At 42.0% G+C, this 16838-nt stretch overlaps 1 protein-coding gene across 2 annotated transcripts in view; it reads left to right on the top strand.

Moving 5' to 3' along the window:
* Positions 1 to 16838, top strand: part of KIT (KIT proto-oncogene, receptor tyrosine kinase) — a 79475-nt gene that overhangs the window by 25384 nt on the left and 37253 nt on the right. For both annotated transcript variants that reach the window (XM_037034092.1, XM_037034091.1), the window contains exons 2-4: positions 8352 to 8621; positions 11142 to 11423; positions 12465 to 12601. In XM_037034092.1, the coding sequence (XP_036889987.1) occupies positions 8352 to 8621; positions 11142 to 11423; positions 12465 to 12601 (689 nt within the window). The remainder of the gene's footprint in view (positions 1 to 8351; positions 8622 to 11141; positions 11424 to 12464; positions 12602 to 16838) is intronic.

The raw sequence follows: 16838 nt of genomic DNA, 5'->3' as shown, positions 1-16838 counted from the left end.
CCCCTGAAAATACATTCGATTTTTTCTTTTTTATGCAACATAATATATCATGTAATGTAATATAATATAATATAATGGAATGTTTAAAGTTGTTTAAAATTGACCTTCAAGAAAGCTAGTCAGGAAATACTCTAGATCAGAGAAGCGCACTCTGTAGGATGATGTCCCCAGTGATCTCCCCCTCCCTGGCCCCCACATTCCCTATACGTAGCCACTCCTTCCCCACGTGCTGTGCTCTCACTGAGCTCTCACTGAGCTCCTTCCATATTTCCGGTGCTCTGTGTGGCTTTGAGGCTAGAGATGGATACAGACCTTGCCTTGGATCCTGCAAGCTCACAGTGCGGGGCGGGTTGGGGACGGTGAGGGGTCCTTCTAGTACCAGCTTTTCCTGAATCACTGTACACCTTCACACTCTGAGAACTTTGCCTTTGCCTCTCCCCTCCTGGCTTACACATACAAGCAGGACCCGTGCGAACATACAAAGTCTTCCTGGCTCAGCTTTCAGGGCCCCTCCCCCTGCGGCTCTTTGTGGTCCTTTCAGGCTGGATGATGGCTGCTCCCTTTGGGTCCTGGGGACATAGTCTTCCCTGTTCAATATTTTTATTTTATTTGAATTGGATTTGTCTTCTATATAAGGCTGAGCTCCCCGTCAGCATCTAGATCACTGTGCAGAAATGGCAGACATGAATGGTTGTGGTGGCGTGGCTTTGGTGCAATAGCATGGGGGCTGTTCTGGGGTCCACCAAAGCAGAGCGTCCTTCACTTTGTGGTCACTTGAGTGGATGTGCTATCTCCTTGTCCCTGGGCAAGACCATTTTTTTTAATACTTGAGTGATTTTCACTGAGCTCATTATCCACCTTCCTCCAGCTTTATTCTATTTCCAGTATCATCTACTTGGTTTAAAGCCTCACGGGTGTTGTGGGCAATTACTAGGATCCTTCTATTTTGCTTTTTATCTGGTTTGTTCCTATGGGGATATAAAAGTATGCCAGAAACAGTAGGATATACAAATCATTAGTGTTGTTGTTTTTTTCATTACAAATTGTGGTTAAACAGTGCACACACCCAAGAGCAGTTGAACTACAATGGAGTTTCAGCTCTGCCTTAGTCACAGTTCCTGCCCTCCTTCCCCAAAGCTGGACGAGGTCTCTCTGTGTGGGTTTTCCTCCTTGCCATTATTTTGCTTGATTCCTTGTATTTGTGTCCAGAGGACAAAGGTTTTGAAAGGACTTCCTTATTTTTAACCTCAGCTGTAAATCAGTCTTTGCAGCTTTAGACATTTGTGAAGGGAACGAAGACCTCAGGGGGGCTCTGGGTGGTAGAAACGGTTGACACGGTCCGGCCTGTGCTGCATGTGACTGCGGAGCGCACAGCAGTTGAGGAGGCCGCTTGCACTTACACAGGTCAGAGAACCTTCTACCCTCAGAAGCCCAGTCTGGACTCTCACTTCATCTTTTCATCGACGGATCACAAAACGCAGAGGCATACCTTGAGTATTTTATTTTTCTGTCTTTTAAGAAAAGACAGACAGACAGCTGCGTTCTTTTGGATGGAGAAGCGAAGTCTTTTCTTTGAGTTGCGGTTGACTTTGGGTCAGGGTTGACCGATGGGAGTTCTCAGGGGGGTTCTGACTTGATATCCACAGGCCACACCCAAAATGCAAGGTCTGCAATTTCTTATTTCAGAAATTTCTCATTGCAATTTCTACATTCATTTCATAAAGGTAGTGCTTGTGAAGTAGTCAGAATGCAGAATCCCCCTGTGTTTGTGAATTGGAGGCCCTCCCACAATCTTCGAGTGTTTTCCTCACACTTAATTGACAGTATTTTTTTTTAGGTGAGCCCCCCCATAAAGTGAGTTATCAGAATCAACAGCTTACTCCCCCAATGCACAGTATTGGGGAGACATATTTTTTTAGGTGAGCCCCCCCGTAAAGGGTTGGAATTATCAGAGAATCAACAGCTTTCTCCCCCAGTGCGCACACTCATATTTGATCAGTTTTCATAACATGTACTTAACTTATATATAATACAGTGTCAAGTCCAACTTCCATAAATGGGTTTGAGGATAAAACCTAATGACCCAGATAGTGTGAATAGAAAAGCAAGATGTTTGGGAGAAGAACCTTATAACCTTGAGCATTCAAAGTCTCCTGGATGTAGTAGCCAATATGATTTGAAACTCTTAGTTTATGGAACCCAGAGGGTGAAAAAACCTTCTACTAGAATGCCTGCCTTGTATAAGGTAATAGGAAATGGGAACGAAGATGCCATTCATGCCCCCAGTTACAACTGCATGGAACAAATACAAACAATGACAAATTAGTTTGTTAAATGATGTGATTGAAAACAAAGTTAAATGGCTCACAGAAGCTAACACTGGGGGTCACAGTGGTCGTATGAGAAAGAGCCAGGAGAGCTGAGAAAGTGTGAAGCTTCACGTGTGCCTTGAAGAATTGCTGATCTTTGAAAATTATGGTAAGATATACATAAAATAAAAGTACCATTTGAAAAAATTCTCACCCAAGGATATGTTTTCATTGATTTTAGAGAGAGAGAAGAAAGGCAGTGGAGGGAGAGGGAGAGAGAGAGAAAGAGAAACACTGATGTGAGAGGCAACATCGATCAGTTGCCTGCTGTGTGCACCCCAACTGGGGATTGAACCCACATCCCAGGTATGCGCTCAGACCGGGAATTGAACCCACAGTTTTTTGGTGCATGGGATGATGCTCCAACCAAGCGAACCACCCAGCCTGGGCAGAAAGTACTTTCTGTGTGTCTAGTTCAGTGCCATTAAGTAAGTGCGTTGATGGTGTTGTGCAACTGTCACCGTGGTTCCTTTCCAGAACTTTTTTTGTCATCTCAAACTGAAACTCTGTGCCCGTTAAACAGTAACTCTCCATTATTCCCTCCCACTACTAGCTCTTGGAATCTCTGTTCTATTTTCTGTTTCTATGAATTCACATATTCTGAGAACTTCATATATGTGGACTCATATGATATTTGTCCTTGTGTGTCTGGCTTATTTCACTCAGCATAGTGTTTTAAAAGTTTACCCATATGGTAGCGTATGTCGGAATTTAATGCCTTTTTATGGCTGAATAATATTCAGGTGTATGTATACACATTGTTTAGTTTATCCGTGCATCTGTTTGCAGACACTGGGGTCGTTTCTACCTCTGGGCTGTCGTGAAGGATGCTGCTATAAACACGAGTGTGCAAAATACTTGTTTGGGTTCCTGCTTTCAGTTCTTTGGGGTGTGGTCGGATCTCATATGTGTGAGAGGTTCTGGAGGGTATGTTGGCACGTACCTTGAACTCTTGTGAAAATTTTGCATTGTTGACTGCCCACAAGTGCCCCTTTCCTGCCTTGTGTTTTGCTCTGTTGAGTTCAAGGACTGTCTTCTAGGTTCGACACTTAGCCAGGTTTCTAGGTGACTGCTTGCGGAATAGTTTCTGTAGTTCTTTGCTCAGAGTCATCCTTGACTGTAGTAGTTGGCCCCCCAGAATGGTGTGTTTTTTTTTGTTTGTTTTTTCTTTTTTTGGCTCATTAATTAATATCTGTTCAGGGAACAGAAAACATCTTTTAATATTAGCCTTAGCCAAACATAATTAGGAAAGTACATTTTCTAATGCAAAGAGACCTGATGTAGATAAAACCCAATTTAACAAACATCTGTTGAGAATTTGCTATGTACCAGATGCATTTCAAAACCTGTAATTTCAGAGCAATTTCAAAACTCAGTTGGAATACCTTATCAGTATTGAATTTTAAACATAATAAAGGCAGAAAGGTAGGTATATGTGTAAACACACACACCTTTTAACATAATCTCTGCAGTCTTTTTTTTTTATTATGAGAACATTATAATAGCATTCAAGATAGTTTGGAAAAAAGAGAATAAATAATACCCACAGTCCCTCTCTAATATAAACTATTTTCATTTCAATAGTGTGAGTTTGAAACTTGAGCTGATAAATAATTTATTTGGAAAATAAAACCGTGAATGCTTCTGGTGGTAATGATTTTAAAAATTTATTCTTTAAAACCCTAGGAGTGAAGCCTAAGCTAGTGATCTCAAGTTTCGAGGCTCCGTTTTTGCAGGTATCTGTGGCAGTTTTAACGGATGGATTCAGCCACTCCCTTTACTCAGTGAAAGAGCAGGATTGACATCTGTCCTCTTTTGGGGATAGGTCCCTGGACTGTTGACATCTGTTACATGTTCAGTCACTTTATATGTGTATATGACAGTCTTTTATATGTTCAGGGATTGAAGTGAGTGTTTTTATGACCGTGCTGGGGGCAAAGTACAATTTAGAATTCTTGCTCTGAGGTCCCCAAGACCTTGGAGCAGGTAGGGCAGGAAAGATCTAGATGAAGACAACTATTGAGCATCAGTGCAAAGCACTTGGTTGATGTGGCTGGATATGTTGGCTGGATTTAGTGATCTGGAGCAGTGAGCGAACAACATCCATTAAGACTGGGCCTTCCACTCAACAGGAAGGTGAATCAGTAGAGTAGGCATGTCCTGGGCACAGGCAGAAAAATGAACATGTGAAGGAACATGAATGCCTGCAATATCCTAAGCCAGCCAGCCCTAAGGGTCTGTCTTATCAGAGAGGTTGCATCAGCTCCAATTGAATCCCATGAAAGTGCTTTGTGAGCTGTACCTGATGTCAGTGGTAGCTGCTGTCTCTATTAGGGCTTTTGAGATTACGACTGGGGTTGTTGAAAAGGTGGTATTTTCAGCGGATGCATCTCAGGGTTATGAAGTAGGATGCGCTGGGGGAGGCGTAGGCAGAGGCGGGAGGCATGGAGACCTCTTAGAAGAGGATGCTCTTTCTCTGAAGTGGTCAGCGAACGGCTGGTCTGGGGTGGGGCAGCAGAGTAGACAGGATGTGTGGTAGAGATTCTGAAGGAAAGATTGCTAGGAGTTGTTGCCAAGGAAGGGAGAAGTTGGGCAGGAGCCCATTTGGGAAGTGGCGGACCCATGCACTTCCATGGGAAGTGAGTAAGTCAGGGCTGATTGGAGGGGTGTTCAGTGCTTCTGTTTTTAGAATAATTATGTCTAATATTAATGATGTGTTTTCTGTGTGCCCAAGCACGGTTCTGAGTGCTTTACATAACCGCCTGCTATTACTGTCCGTACTTTATAGATGAGGAAACTGTAGCAGAATTGATTAGTAACTTGCCTAAGGATTACATCCTTAGTGTCAGAGCCAGAATGCAAGTCTAATTCAAGAGCCAAGCTCTTACTTAGTGTGCTTTATTACTTCTCTGTAATAGCTAGGTTTCTGAAGAATTGCTCAGTCCTGTGTTAAGCTCCTTGCATATATCTACTGCATTTGATTCCCATAAGAACTCTCATGAGATGAAGCTCTTTTTATCATCATTTTTCAGTTGTGGAACTTGGACACAGAGAGGTCAGATGGCCTGCCTTAAATCACACAGCTAGGCCTTGCCTACACTGGCATGGTAGGTTCCCAGAGATCAGCAGTAGTTATTCACCTGGATTGCAATATGTACACATGTCCTTACAATCCAGTCATGAGAAGACTGAATAGATTGAAATATTTGTGATATGAATTCTTTAAGAGTGTTTGGATTGAATTTCCTGTCAACATTACTCACAGTCGCTTGGAACTACTCCCATTTTAAAGGGGATAAATAATTGAAATAATAGTGTCTCTATTTATTGCCGTACCTGTTTTTATTGTTTAATACTCTATAGGACTTTGAAAATAATCCCAACCAGTTCATTTCCATATTCTGGCTGTTCCATCTAGATGCTAAGGCTACTTACTGGGCACAGGTAGTCTCACCTGTAGCACTTCTCATGCTGTTAGTGCTTAATAACATTTGACGGTTATAATTCACCTCATTATCTTCTACGAATCAAGGCTGCTGAGTGTCTTCTGATCCGGGCTGTACTTTGCTTGCTGTCATGGTGGAGGTACAGTTGATGCCCTGGTTAAAAACACCCAGAGGAAATATTTGTCCAGATAAAACCGAAATTGAGGCCAGTCGTCCAGACACCCGTAGGGACAGTTTCGGCCCTTCAGAGCATATTCTGTCTGTCCCTGTCTGTGGCTCTTCTTTCACCTGCAAATGTGAAAACTGATTTTCTTTTTGTTTTAAATTTCTTTGACTACAAAGGAAGATCTGTCTCTTTGTCATCTGTTGTCTTACTCCACAGAGAAACCCTTGCTTGCAGACCCTTGGAGCAGACAGGAATTCTCGCTCAACTGAAACTGTCCTCTCGGACTTCCTGTGGCCTCTGTCTAACCAAATTTTGGAGGCTTTTGTTTCTGTTCATTCCCTTTGATCTTGTTCAGCATCTGCCTTCAGACCCACCCCCTACTTCTCTTTGAAACTTCTCATCTGTTGCCTTCCCCGTACCTGTAGCCTTGCCTCTTTCCCTCTGGTGGTTTTCTTTCTTTTTTTCTTTTCCATTTTTTTTAAAGTCTCCCTTGACTCTTTCTTACACCCTCTTAGCTGGAAGAACTCTCCAAGACTGGTACCTGGTGTGTTTCTCTTTTTTCCAAAAACCCTTTCCCTTGATTATCTGATTGCAGTCTTTCCACTGTGCACATTATTGCTCTGCCTCTACCGTCTGAATTTCAGTCCATAGGGTGAGAAGTCCATCTACTGCCCAGGTAGCACCTGGGAGCAGGTATCCTGTCCCAGTTCTTTTCAGACTATTTTCTGGTAGGACTTCCTCTTGCTGCCTTTGCCTCCCGCCGACTCCCTTCTCCACCTGGCTTGGATGGCTTTTTACTCCTTCAGAATTCGGGTCAGTTCTTGTCTCCAGCCTTGTGTGTGTGTGTGTGGAGGGAACTCAGATTCTCTGCACACCAGCTATTTCCTCCATGAACCTGCAGAAGAGACTGAGAACCTCCTGGGGATTTCTGTTTTCCTCTTGCCCCAGTCCTCCTCACCCAGGGGTCTTTTCTTCTCTCTCCCCCTCATCCAGGTCACCCATGACTCAACCTTTTGTATTTTTAATTGCACTATAACCTGTCACCACTGATGTGTTCTTCCTCTGACAGTATATTTCATCTTCCTCTTTAGTCTCAAATCCTTAATATAGGTTCTTACTGCTTTGACCTCCCTGAGGACCAGAGCTTCCCAAATCTAGCTGATCTCTGGCATCTCACAGTGCATGCCATCTATCTACAGAGAAACCTGCGGTGACTCTACCTGGTCTCTAGGGTACATTGCATGTGTTTAGATGCTCAGGGCTCTGGATGACCTGGTTCCATCTTGCTTAGCCTGCTTAGTCTTACCTCACGTGGTCTCCACGAGGGAACCCCATTTCCATCAGGCTGGTTTGGTTATGGCGCTAAAGAAATCAGCCCTCCTCTCAGGCTGTGTTCTCTTCTGCCTCTTCCTGATAATTGTCAAGGTGCAGCCCATCTCTGACTTTTTCTTCACCTTACACCTGAACCTTGTAGCTACGTTTCATGTATTTCGACACCTGTGAGGTGTACTGAAGCTCTGGATGCAGGCCCAGGTGTAAGAACCACATGCCGCACTTACATGGATTTTCTCCAGCACCGTGGATGATGCCTTTGCAGATCATAAGATTGTAATTAATGAACAGATGTTGGCATTCATGCAGCAGGTGAATGAGGGAATTGGCTGCTGTGAATTTGCTAGGGTTCAAGCTTTATATTCAGAGTGTGAAGATTCCATCTTTAAACCAGTTTCTTACCTAGGAAACCTGTCTCAGCATTAGGTTGATCGGGCCGTAACCCAACATTTGCCATAAAATACCTCACAGTCTGATCTTTAAAATGGGATTTATATTTACTGCCTTATTGTTTAAAACTCAGTAATAGTTCTTGTTTTGATGACCGTATAAGGAGAACAACATAGAAATACCTGAATTTACAAAGCTTTAAGAAAAAGACAAGCTGTGTCATGGTCGTGTGCATTTTGCCGAAATGGTGATGGGCCAATAGTTGTTGTTGTTGTTGAATAGTGTGCCATTTTGTTTTGCCGTTTTTGAGCCGGGTGTCAGCATGTGGGTATCATTGCAATGGCCCATATTCAGAAAGGAAACTTGACCCAGCTCTAGGTTTGACCCAGAGGAGCCCAGGGCATCCAGAAAATCTTGGCTTGCACACCAAGTGTGGCCCTCAGGATTAATTGAGGGTTACAGAAAACGGCATTCTAGATGAACGTAAGAAACTTTAAACAGAACTCTTTTTGAACTATAAATAGCAGGGCAGCTTTGTCCTATTTTTATTGTAGAGTACACGGAAGAAGGAAAGCAATATTGGAAGAGATGCTTTATTTCGCCAAGGAAAAAGATCACATTCAACACGATTCTCCTTTTTCTTGGCAGGCTCTTCTCAACCATCTGTGAGTCCAGGGGGACTGTCTCCACCATCCATCCATCCAGCAGAATCAGAGTTAATAGTCAGCGCTGGCGACGAGATTAGGCTGTTATGCACCGATCCAGGATTTGTCAAATGGACTTTTGAGAGCCTGGGTCAGCAGAGTGAGAAAGCACACAATGAGTGGGTCATGGAGAAAGCAGAGGCCACCAACACGGGCAATTACACGTGCACCAATGAGGACGGCTTGGGCAGCTCCATTTACGTGTTTGTTAGAGGTAAATGTTCAGCTCTCTTTGATGCTGTGCTTCAGAGAACTTAATACCTTGTCCTTAATTCTGGATGACGTATAGATGACTAAGCCATAGGTATAAGATGGCTGGCTGGGTCTAGAAAGCCTAAAGCAAGTTTTTCTTTGTCGGTTTCTCCGTCTTTTGATACATAGCTTTGGGTATGATTCCAGCTGAAGGTCTGCAGGCCTGTGACACTCTTCCTAATGAGATGACAATATGGTGAGACCATTTGTCCCAGTGCTCTGGGTAAACTCGGAGAATAAATTAGGCCCTTTGGGAAGGTTGCATTTTAATGCCTTGAGATCTCAGAGACTTCTACTTAGTAAAAAACGCTTCAGGGAACTAAAGGTCTCTAAAGGCCTAAACAGACCAACACTTCAAAAGAACTGACCCACTTTTAGGGGATAAAAATCAGAAAAATAACTCAGTCAGCAAAGCACCCCATGCCCTTCCTAAGTTCTTAATAGATGTCAGTTGATTCATTTAAAAAATAGTGACCTCTTAGAAACAGAAGGAAAATATGACAGTTGGATTTCTGTAACTCACTTCCTGTGATTAATTCAGTGACTCCCCTGTTTGTGCTTCTGATATATTTGTCAGGAGGAGGTTTGCTGGGGACGGGGGGAGAGGAGGACATTTTTGTTGGTGTGAAAACTGAAGCACATGAAGTTTAGTAGACACAGCTAGGTTATAAAGAGAAGTACGGCCTCTTTATAAAGAGGCCTGGGCTTCTACCTGGACTGGGCTACCACTGGCACAGGCCTGGGTAGAAGGCCTCGTCCATGGTATTGTGGAAGAACAAGGAATAGATTTATCCCAAACTGTAGACCTGAGCAACCTCACGAGTCTCAGTTCCTCACTGCATCATTTGATAAGGTCACCTGGTCTGCCTGCTTCACCAAATTGTTATTAGGGAGACAGAGTCGTGCACTTCCTAGCTTTCTCATGGTTAATGAGGTTGACTTACATGTTTGCTGTAAAGGTTACCATGAAATTGACTCTGCCCCTCCTTAGTTGATATGTTGCCCTTCCCTGTTTGGGTAGCTGAAAAGAAATGTGCTTTGAGAGGCCCAGCTTAGTTAGCCTCTGGATGTGGCTCCATAATTGTTGAATTGTTGCCTGTGCACAGGTCTTTGACAGAGGTACTCTGTATTTTCTAGGTGGTAAGAAGTATCGTTTTGCTTGTTAATAGGATGGGTAGGCAACTGACTAAATGGGGAAAGTTGCTGGATTAGTCATGTCAGTGTCAGAACTCACATATTTTCTTTGTAGGGAAAGTCATCCTCAATAACTTAGAATATACTTAATTATAACTGATTTAAGATGTTTGGCTACTTATGTAAGCTCTGTTGCAGCCGTGTAGGAAATTGGGGCGTTGTTGGAGCATTTAGACTCAAGCAACTGAAAAAGAGTGGATGGGAAAGTAGCCAGCTCCAGCCTCGCACTGTTGTTCACCCAGCAGGAAGTAATTTATTCACAGAGTAAATGGAAGGCTGGGAGGTACATTTTGGAAAACGCTTTCAAAATTGGCCAAAGTTATATTTTAATTATATTAGACTGATTTCTGTGGAGCACCTAATTTTCAGATGAAGAGGGTAACAAGAAAACAAATCTCAGATGGAATCTGTCAGCCCGACCACGTGTCCGTGTTCTCTGTAGGCAGGAAAGGGCGGCAGCACGTCCGCGTGGAGCGAGGTTGCCTTCTCGCTTGTGGGGGCCCGGGCTGCCTGAATCTCCCCCTGGCTGTGTTTGTTGTCCTGGTGTAGTTATTCATTGTAAATCCCCTTTTACTCACCTGGGTTCTAGTTTAGATGATCAAGTATTCCCGAAACTCATAAACTCCCCTGTGCATTTGAAATTACTTGATTTCCAGAAGTTATATTTAACTTCACTTTCAAGAAATTGGAATAGAGTGTGAGGCTCCCATGTCATTTGTGCTGGGTGGTCTGCTGACTGTTTCCTGGGTTCAGTTCAGAAGCTGAAAGGTCCTAGAGACCAGGAACTCTGGGAAGGACCCACCCAGAGGGGTCAGAGGGAGAACACCTTTCCCCTGGTAGGTATCATCAGACAGCCTGTTCTTGGCCCATGCTCCCAGGAGTATTACCTGTTGCAGAAAAAGAGTGGTAGTTACAATACAGTATTCTCAGTTTTTGAGGGTACACATTTTGGAATCAGTCAGGCTGGGTTTGACTTCTGCCCAACCATGTCTAGGCCACGTATTGGGGCCACGTATTGGGGCCTTCAGTTTCCTCATCTGTACAGTGGGGATGATGGGGCCCATCACCTAGGCGTGTTTTGAGAATTAAACATATAAAGTGTGCAATGGTCCAAGTGTAGGGCCTGGCATTTGTTAACATGGACAAATTCTACTTTTGCCTACAAAGAAAAAAGTCAGCAGCTGTTTGAATTACTGGGAATTGTGAGAGGTAACATTTTTGGTCTTTTAAAAGTGTCTTCAGTGCTTGTAAGCAGCCGTTCAAACCACTAATTTTTGATGTGCTGTAGATCCTGCGAAGCTTTTCCTTGTGGACCTTCCTTTGTATGGGAAAGAAGGCAATGACACGCTGGTCCGCTGTCCCCTGACTGACCCAGAAGTGACCAATTATTCCCTTATGGGGTGCGAGGGGAAGCCTCTCCCCAAGGACTTGACATTCGTTGTGGACCCCAAGGCTGGCATCACCATCAGAAACGTGAAGCGCGAGTATCATCGGCTCTGCTTGCACTGCTCCGCGGACAAGAAGGGCCAGTCGGTGCTGTCGAAGAAGTTCACCCTGAAAGTGAGGGCAGGTATGGGCCCTGTAGTACCTTCTTCTGGGAGTCAGAGCCTCTGTTGATCTAAAAAAGATTTCTCTCTTCAGAGTGGTCCGTCTTAGTCAATCAGGCAGCTGGCTCTTCAGTTCCCCTAACTTCAAAATAATGTCAGCTGCTTGTGAATTCTTTATTGCCTGGTCCCAGCCCCATGGGACCAGTCCATGGCTGCCTTCAGCTGGGTGTGTCTACCACAGATTGGCAGTAAGGCCGTACTGGGACGGTCGGAGTTTCATAATTGCATGAAAGTATTTCTTCCAAGAGAAATCCACTGGGGAAGTTTAGTTACACTGTTTGGAGACATTAGCATACAGATTATTCACTCCTTGATTTACTATTGATGTATGAGTCGACTTTCGCTTCAGCTATTTAATCTTAATGCATCCTCAAACAACTCACAGTCCGAGGAGGAAAGTGCCAACTGCCTATGGACCTTATTGTTGTGGCATTAGGATGATTTCAGTAGCAGGAGGACATACAGGTTTTGTATCTCAGAGATCATCTCATTCAACACCAGTTGGTACTCAGCTATGGAATAGTTTTTATGAAGGCTTTTGAAAAAGTGCACTCCCTAGAAGTAAGGCAGATTTGATTATTTAAGACCGGGACTTTCAGAAACAAGTAAGATATTATTTTTACAACACACGGTACCTGTTTGGGGAAAAGACTGTAATGAGTGTAGGTCATGTCCTCATGAACTACCAAGGCTGAGTGAGATGAAGAGGAAAGCCGCTCCCCTCTGCCGGCTGGGGCTTCCGCCTGCTTCAAAATCACATTGTCCAGCACTGGAATCTCAGTGTAGACATTCCTACTTTGTCACTCAATAGTAATGAATTTACTTGAAGGATGCGTGATTTAAGTGCTGGTGTCTTCAGGGGTGCGAGTGATACAGATTCTTCAGTATGGTACTTTGTATTTTACTTAAAATATGCCCAAATAAGCTTTATGCATTTGAGGGGAAAAGTCATATTTTTGATAGGAGGGATTATTTGAGGGCTGTGTTTTTTTTTTTTATTCTAGCCATCAGAGCTGTACCAGTTGTGTCCGTGTCCAAAGCAAGCTACCTTCTTAGGGAAGGGGAAGAGTTTACGGTGACATGCTTGATAAAAGATGTGTCCAGTTCTGTGGACTCACTGTGGATAAAGGAAAACAACCAGGTGAGTGAATCCTTTCCTTCATTTTCCTCCATATATCATTCTGTCTCTGTGGGAGATCATCACGTTTTCTTTTTAAAGTCTATTAATTGTCCTGGGGGATGGCTCAGCTGGTGCGTCCCTCTGAGGTGGAGCCGTCTGGGCGTGTGCTGAGATGCATATTTCCCCCTTTCGCAGCGCCATATGTGGATGTGTGCGCTCATTACTGGTAACATAAATGCCATTTGGTAAGTTTGTTTTAGGAAATCGAAAAGATTTCCTAAAAAGATTTAGGAAATCTAAATGAGAACTTCAGAATTAAGTTACTACTTCATGCTGTTTCTTTAGAATGACTAAAGAATGACTTTAGATAGGAAACGAAAAAAACACCGCTAATGGTTAACTGTATAAATACTTCAGTTTTTAAAGCTATTACGGTTCAAGCCAGATTATTTAAAATATTGGGAAGAGTTGCTGGTTTTTTTCTTTGCATAAATGAAATAGATTATTGTTCTCGGATATTAACCAGGAAGGTCTTCCCTTCCCGCAGAAAGGTTTAGCCATTCGAGAGGTGGGTTTCTTTTTGTATGGATCTGATTTCCTCCTTTGAGGCTGGCTACCTGAGATCAAGTTGCTAATGGTTTTCTATTTGTTTTAGTTGCTATTAATAAAATGGTTATTGTTAATCTGAAACATTTGGACTGTGTTTAAGTTCTCATTTATTTGACAAATGCATATCTCATGTCTACTATATGTCAGATTACTGTGTTAGGCGTACCTTGAAATTAAATAAATCTTTAGCAAGTTATATTTGAAGTTTTTTCCTCTTGAAATATTCACATTAATAGCAAGGCCTTTAAAATGTCTACTTTCTCTGATACTTTGTTTACAATTTTCATTAACTGAGTTTTCGGTTATTTTTTTTAATAATCTTGGCCCTCTAGTTAATGCGCTGTCGTGGTCATTTTTCCTTAGTACACATGTGTGCATTACACTGGAAGAAAGGAAATGCTATATTTTTCTCCTCCTTTCTTTTCTTCCTCCTCATGCCCTTTATTCAACTATGGCAATTTTATGCCTTTTAAAAGAATTCTTTGCTAAACAAGTAACCATGGTGATTAGCATAATGCAAAGCATTATGATGGTATTCATGTAGACCTGTGATGGATGATACCTTGCTAAATGAAGGCTGCCATTGACTAGAAGAATGGATTATCCTGTAGACTGATTCTTTCAAACCAATGGCTCAGGGAATAAGTTTTAGTTTCCATATCATATAATTTAATAAAAACAATAGCTCATGCATGGATTTTTGACTAATCTCACCAAACACAATCCTATATTAATTGGCTTTCTATAATTTTTGATTTCAGATAAGAGAACAGTTTAGACTGTGTGTGTATTTGAGCTTCAGTGTAACTGGAAAATTAGCCTTTTTGAGATGAGAAATTAAATTGCCCCAGGCAGTTTTGTTCTGAACTGTGTTTCCCAGGAGCCCTACATGCCATTCCCAATTAATCCAGTGACACTGGTAGATAAGCCTTCAGTGTTGGGAGCCCTTTGGGGAAATCCCAGTGCGCACCTCCAAGGGTTAAGGAAAACCAAATCATGTGTGAGCAATATGTAATGTGTGAATTGCAGATGGGGCTCATGGCTCTGTGCCAAGGTTCATCTATGAATCTTACATTGATATCTTTTGGCCTAATTTGGAATACTTAGCACTGTTAAAGCCTTCAAATTATCTTAAAAACCCATGCTCTTTGATTCTGACCATTTAAAGTAAGTTTAACTCTGTGAAATTTAGGGTGAACTGTTTCAGTGTTTTGCAGTTGTTTTAAAATGTGAGAGACTCTGGAGTTTATTCAACACTTGTGAACATTGGTTAGCTTTTCTAATGCTTATAAACCCTCGTATTTTTACTTGCTTTTGAGGATGATCTCAGACAGTACCCTAACGTAGGGTCTCTGGGTCCAGGTGTTGATACTGCCTCACTGTGTCCATGCTATTCCTTCTGGCACTGACGTGTTCAGTGTCCCTGTTTAGCTCCCCATTGAATGCTCTCGTGCTCTTACAAGAACTGTAAGGCAGATTCCTGAAATCTAGAGTGTGGTATGTTATCTGTCCCCTGTCCCTCTGCCTTCGCAGAGAAGTCTGTGACACGACAGACTGGGAGAGGCTAGAGAAAGTGTCACTTCACCTTCCTATTGCATCTTATTACCAGTGGCTCTTACACAGTGAAGTGGCAGGTGTCTGCCAGTTAATTATTAGAAGGCTATCTTAGAAGGAGTGTTTTTAAACCTACATAGTGCTCCTAACTGCAGAGCCCTGTCAGGACCTTTGTTCCCTCATTGTCTTCTACAAACAAAAGGCTAGCCTGTCCCTGGCTTGCCCAGGCTCTCACAGTCAGTCAACAAAAAGGCTCCTCTTCTTTTCGTTTCAAAACATTCAGCTTTGGGAGTCAGCTTTGATTTGTGCTTATTTCAATGTAAAAATTCTTCCAAAACTAGAATAACAGAAAGAGAAATAGATATAACCCCGCCATTGTATGTAGTAGTGCAATGGAAATACAATGTGAGCCTCCTGTGTAATTTTAAATTTTCTAGGAGGCGCATGACAGAGTAAAAAAAATAAAATTGATTTTTTAAATTTTATTTATTTATTTATCTTTAGAGGGGAAGGAGAGAGGGAGAGAAACATCAATGTATGGTTGCCTTTTGTGCATCCCCTGCTGGTAGTTAGCCTGCAAGGAACCGGCCTGCAACCCAGGCATGTGCCCTGACTGGGAACCAAACCGTGATCGTCTGGTTCGCAGGCCCCTGCTCAATCCACTGAGCTATGCCAGCCAGGGCTAAAATTGATTTTAATAATATATTTTATTTGACCCAATATACTGAAAATATTATTTTATCATGTAATTAAGATAAAATTATTAATGGGACATTTTGCATTGTTTTTTCATCTTCAGTGTTCAATATTTAGGACATATATTTTAGAAACAACACAATTCAGACTATTTTATATTAAGTACTCAGCAGTCCTGTGTGGCTAGCCCTTATAAGTGCTATATTGCCCACATGTATTTTTTGGTGTTTTCTTTTCTTTTTGTCCTCATGTGCATGTGTTGTCACACAGTTGCCATTTTAAGTGACACTCAATTTATGTTTTTTAAGTAACATATGTATTTTCTTGTTTTCACATATTTATAAATTTGATATCTGGTATACATTTAGTTCATCTCTGAGTCTGCAGTAAAGCCCTTAGAGCCTCAGTTTTTTGTTGAGTTATTTCTTTGAAGTTAATTTGCTGGAGTGACCAGCGCCCTGGACTGGCCACCAAGGTGCCCTGCAGAGGGCTGTGCTGATTTGCAGCGCTGTGAGAGCAGACAGGCTCTCGGTTCACCAGGCCGGCCAACCAATCACCCTCGGTCTCGTTCCCTGTCAGTGTCAGTTCCTGTTTAATTTCTTTTTTTAGTTGTTTTTTTTTTCCATTGTAATAGGAATGTGTCACATTTCAGAAAATTTGGAAATGGTAAAAAGCCATAGGCTACTTCTTTTAATCTTTTCAGAGAACAGCTGTAGTTTATATTGTGTTTTTTTCCCATGACGTTTTCCATACAAGTAATCTCTTCATGTCTTGAAACAATTAGAGTGGGAGGGTGGTATCACAGAGATGAATTCACGACCTTTGGTCTTCATTCAACCCATGCGTAAATGAGTTGGGGCTTGGTTTGGTGTGTATTATATGTCTTAGAACTCCCTTTAAGAGTTGCCAAAATTCTGCTTAGTAAAAACTGTAGGTTGATTTTTCACATTAGTTGTAGACATTGTGATTCTCTTTTCATAAAAATAGTATACATGTTAGTAAAATAGAATATGATTATTTGATTATTATTCACAATGTGTTTCTTTCAATTACTGGAACTTAGAATAGAAAAATATGTAACAGGAAATATTGATATAAGTATGCTGACTCATTGCAAAATACCAGCATTCTGTGGTATTTTTTATATAGTGACTTTTAAAATTTGGCACTGTTAAAAAATAACACTACAAAGAATTTGGAATTATGTGTGCTATGATTATTAAGAAATGAATTTTCATGTGTTCCCAATCATTAATGACTATCTTTCAATCTAATCCTGTAATAGGAAGTGTTCCAATGACAGACTCGTCATGATGCTTTATTACTCTTAAACTTAAGTAGTATATAATGAACACTAATACGGAGAAGTTAATGGCCGCTATTTTTAATTTGCCCAGGA

This window comes from Sturnira hondurensis, unplaced genomic scaffold (assembly GCF_014824575.4).
Source record: "Sturnira hondurensis isolate 20B ecotype Veracruz unplaced genomic scaffold, ASM1482457v3 Scaffold0022017, whole genome shotgun sequence".
NCBI lineage: Eukaryota > Metazoa > Chordata > Mammalia > Chiroptera > Phyllostomidae > Sturnira > Sturnira hondurensis.
This window is presented reverse-complemented; position numbering and strand designations above follow the sequence as displayed.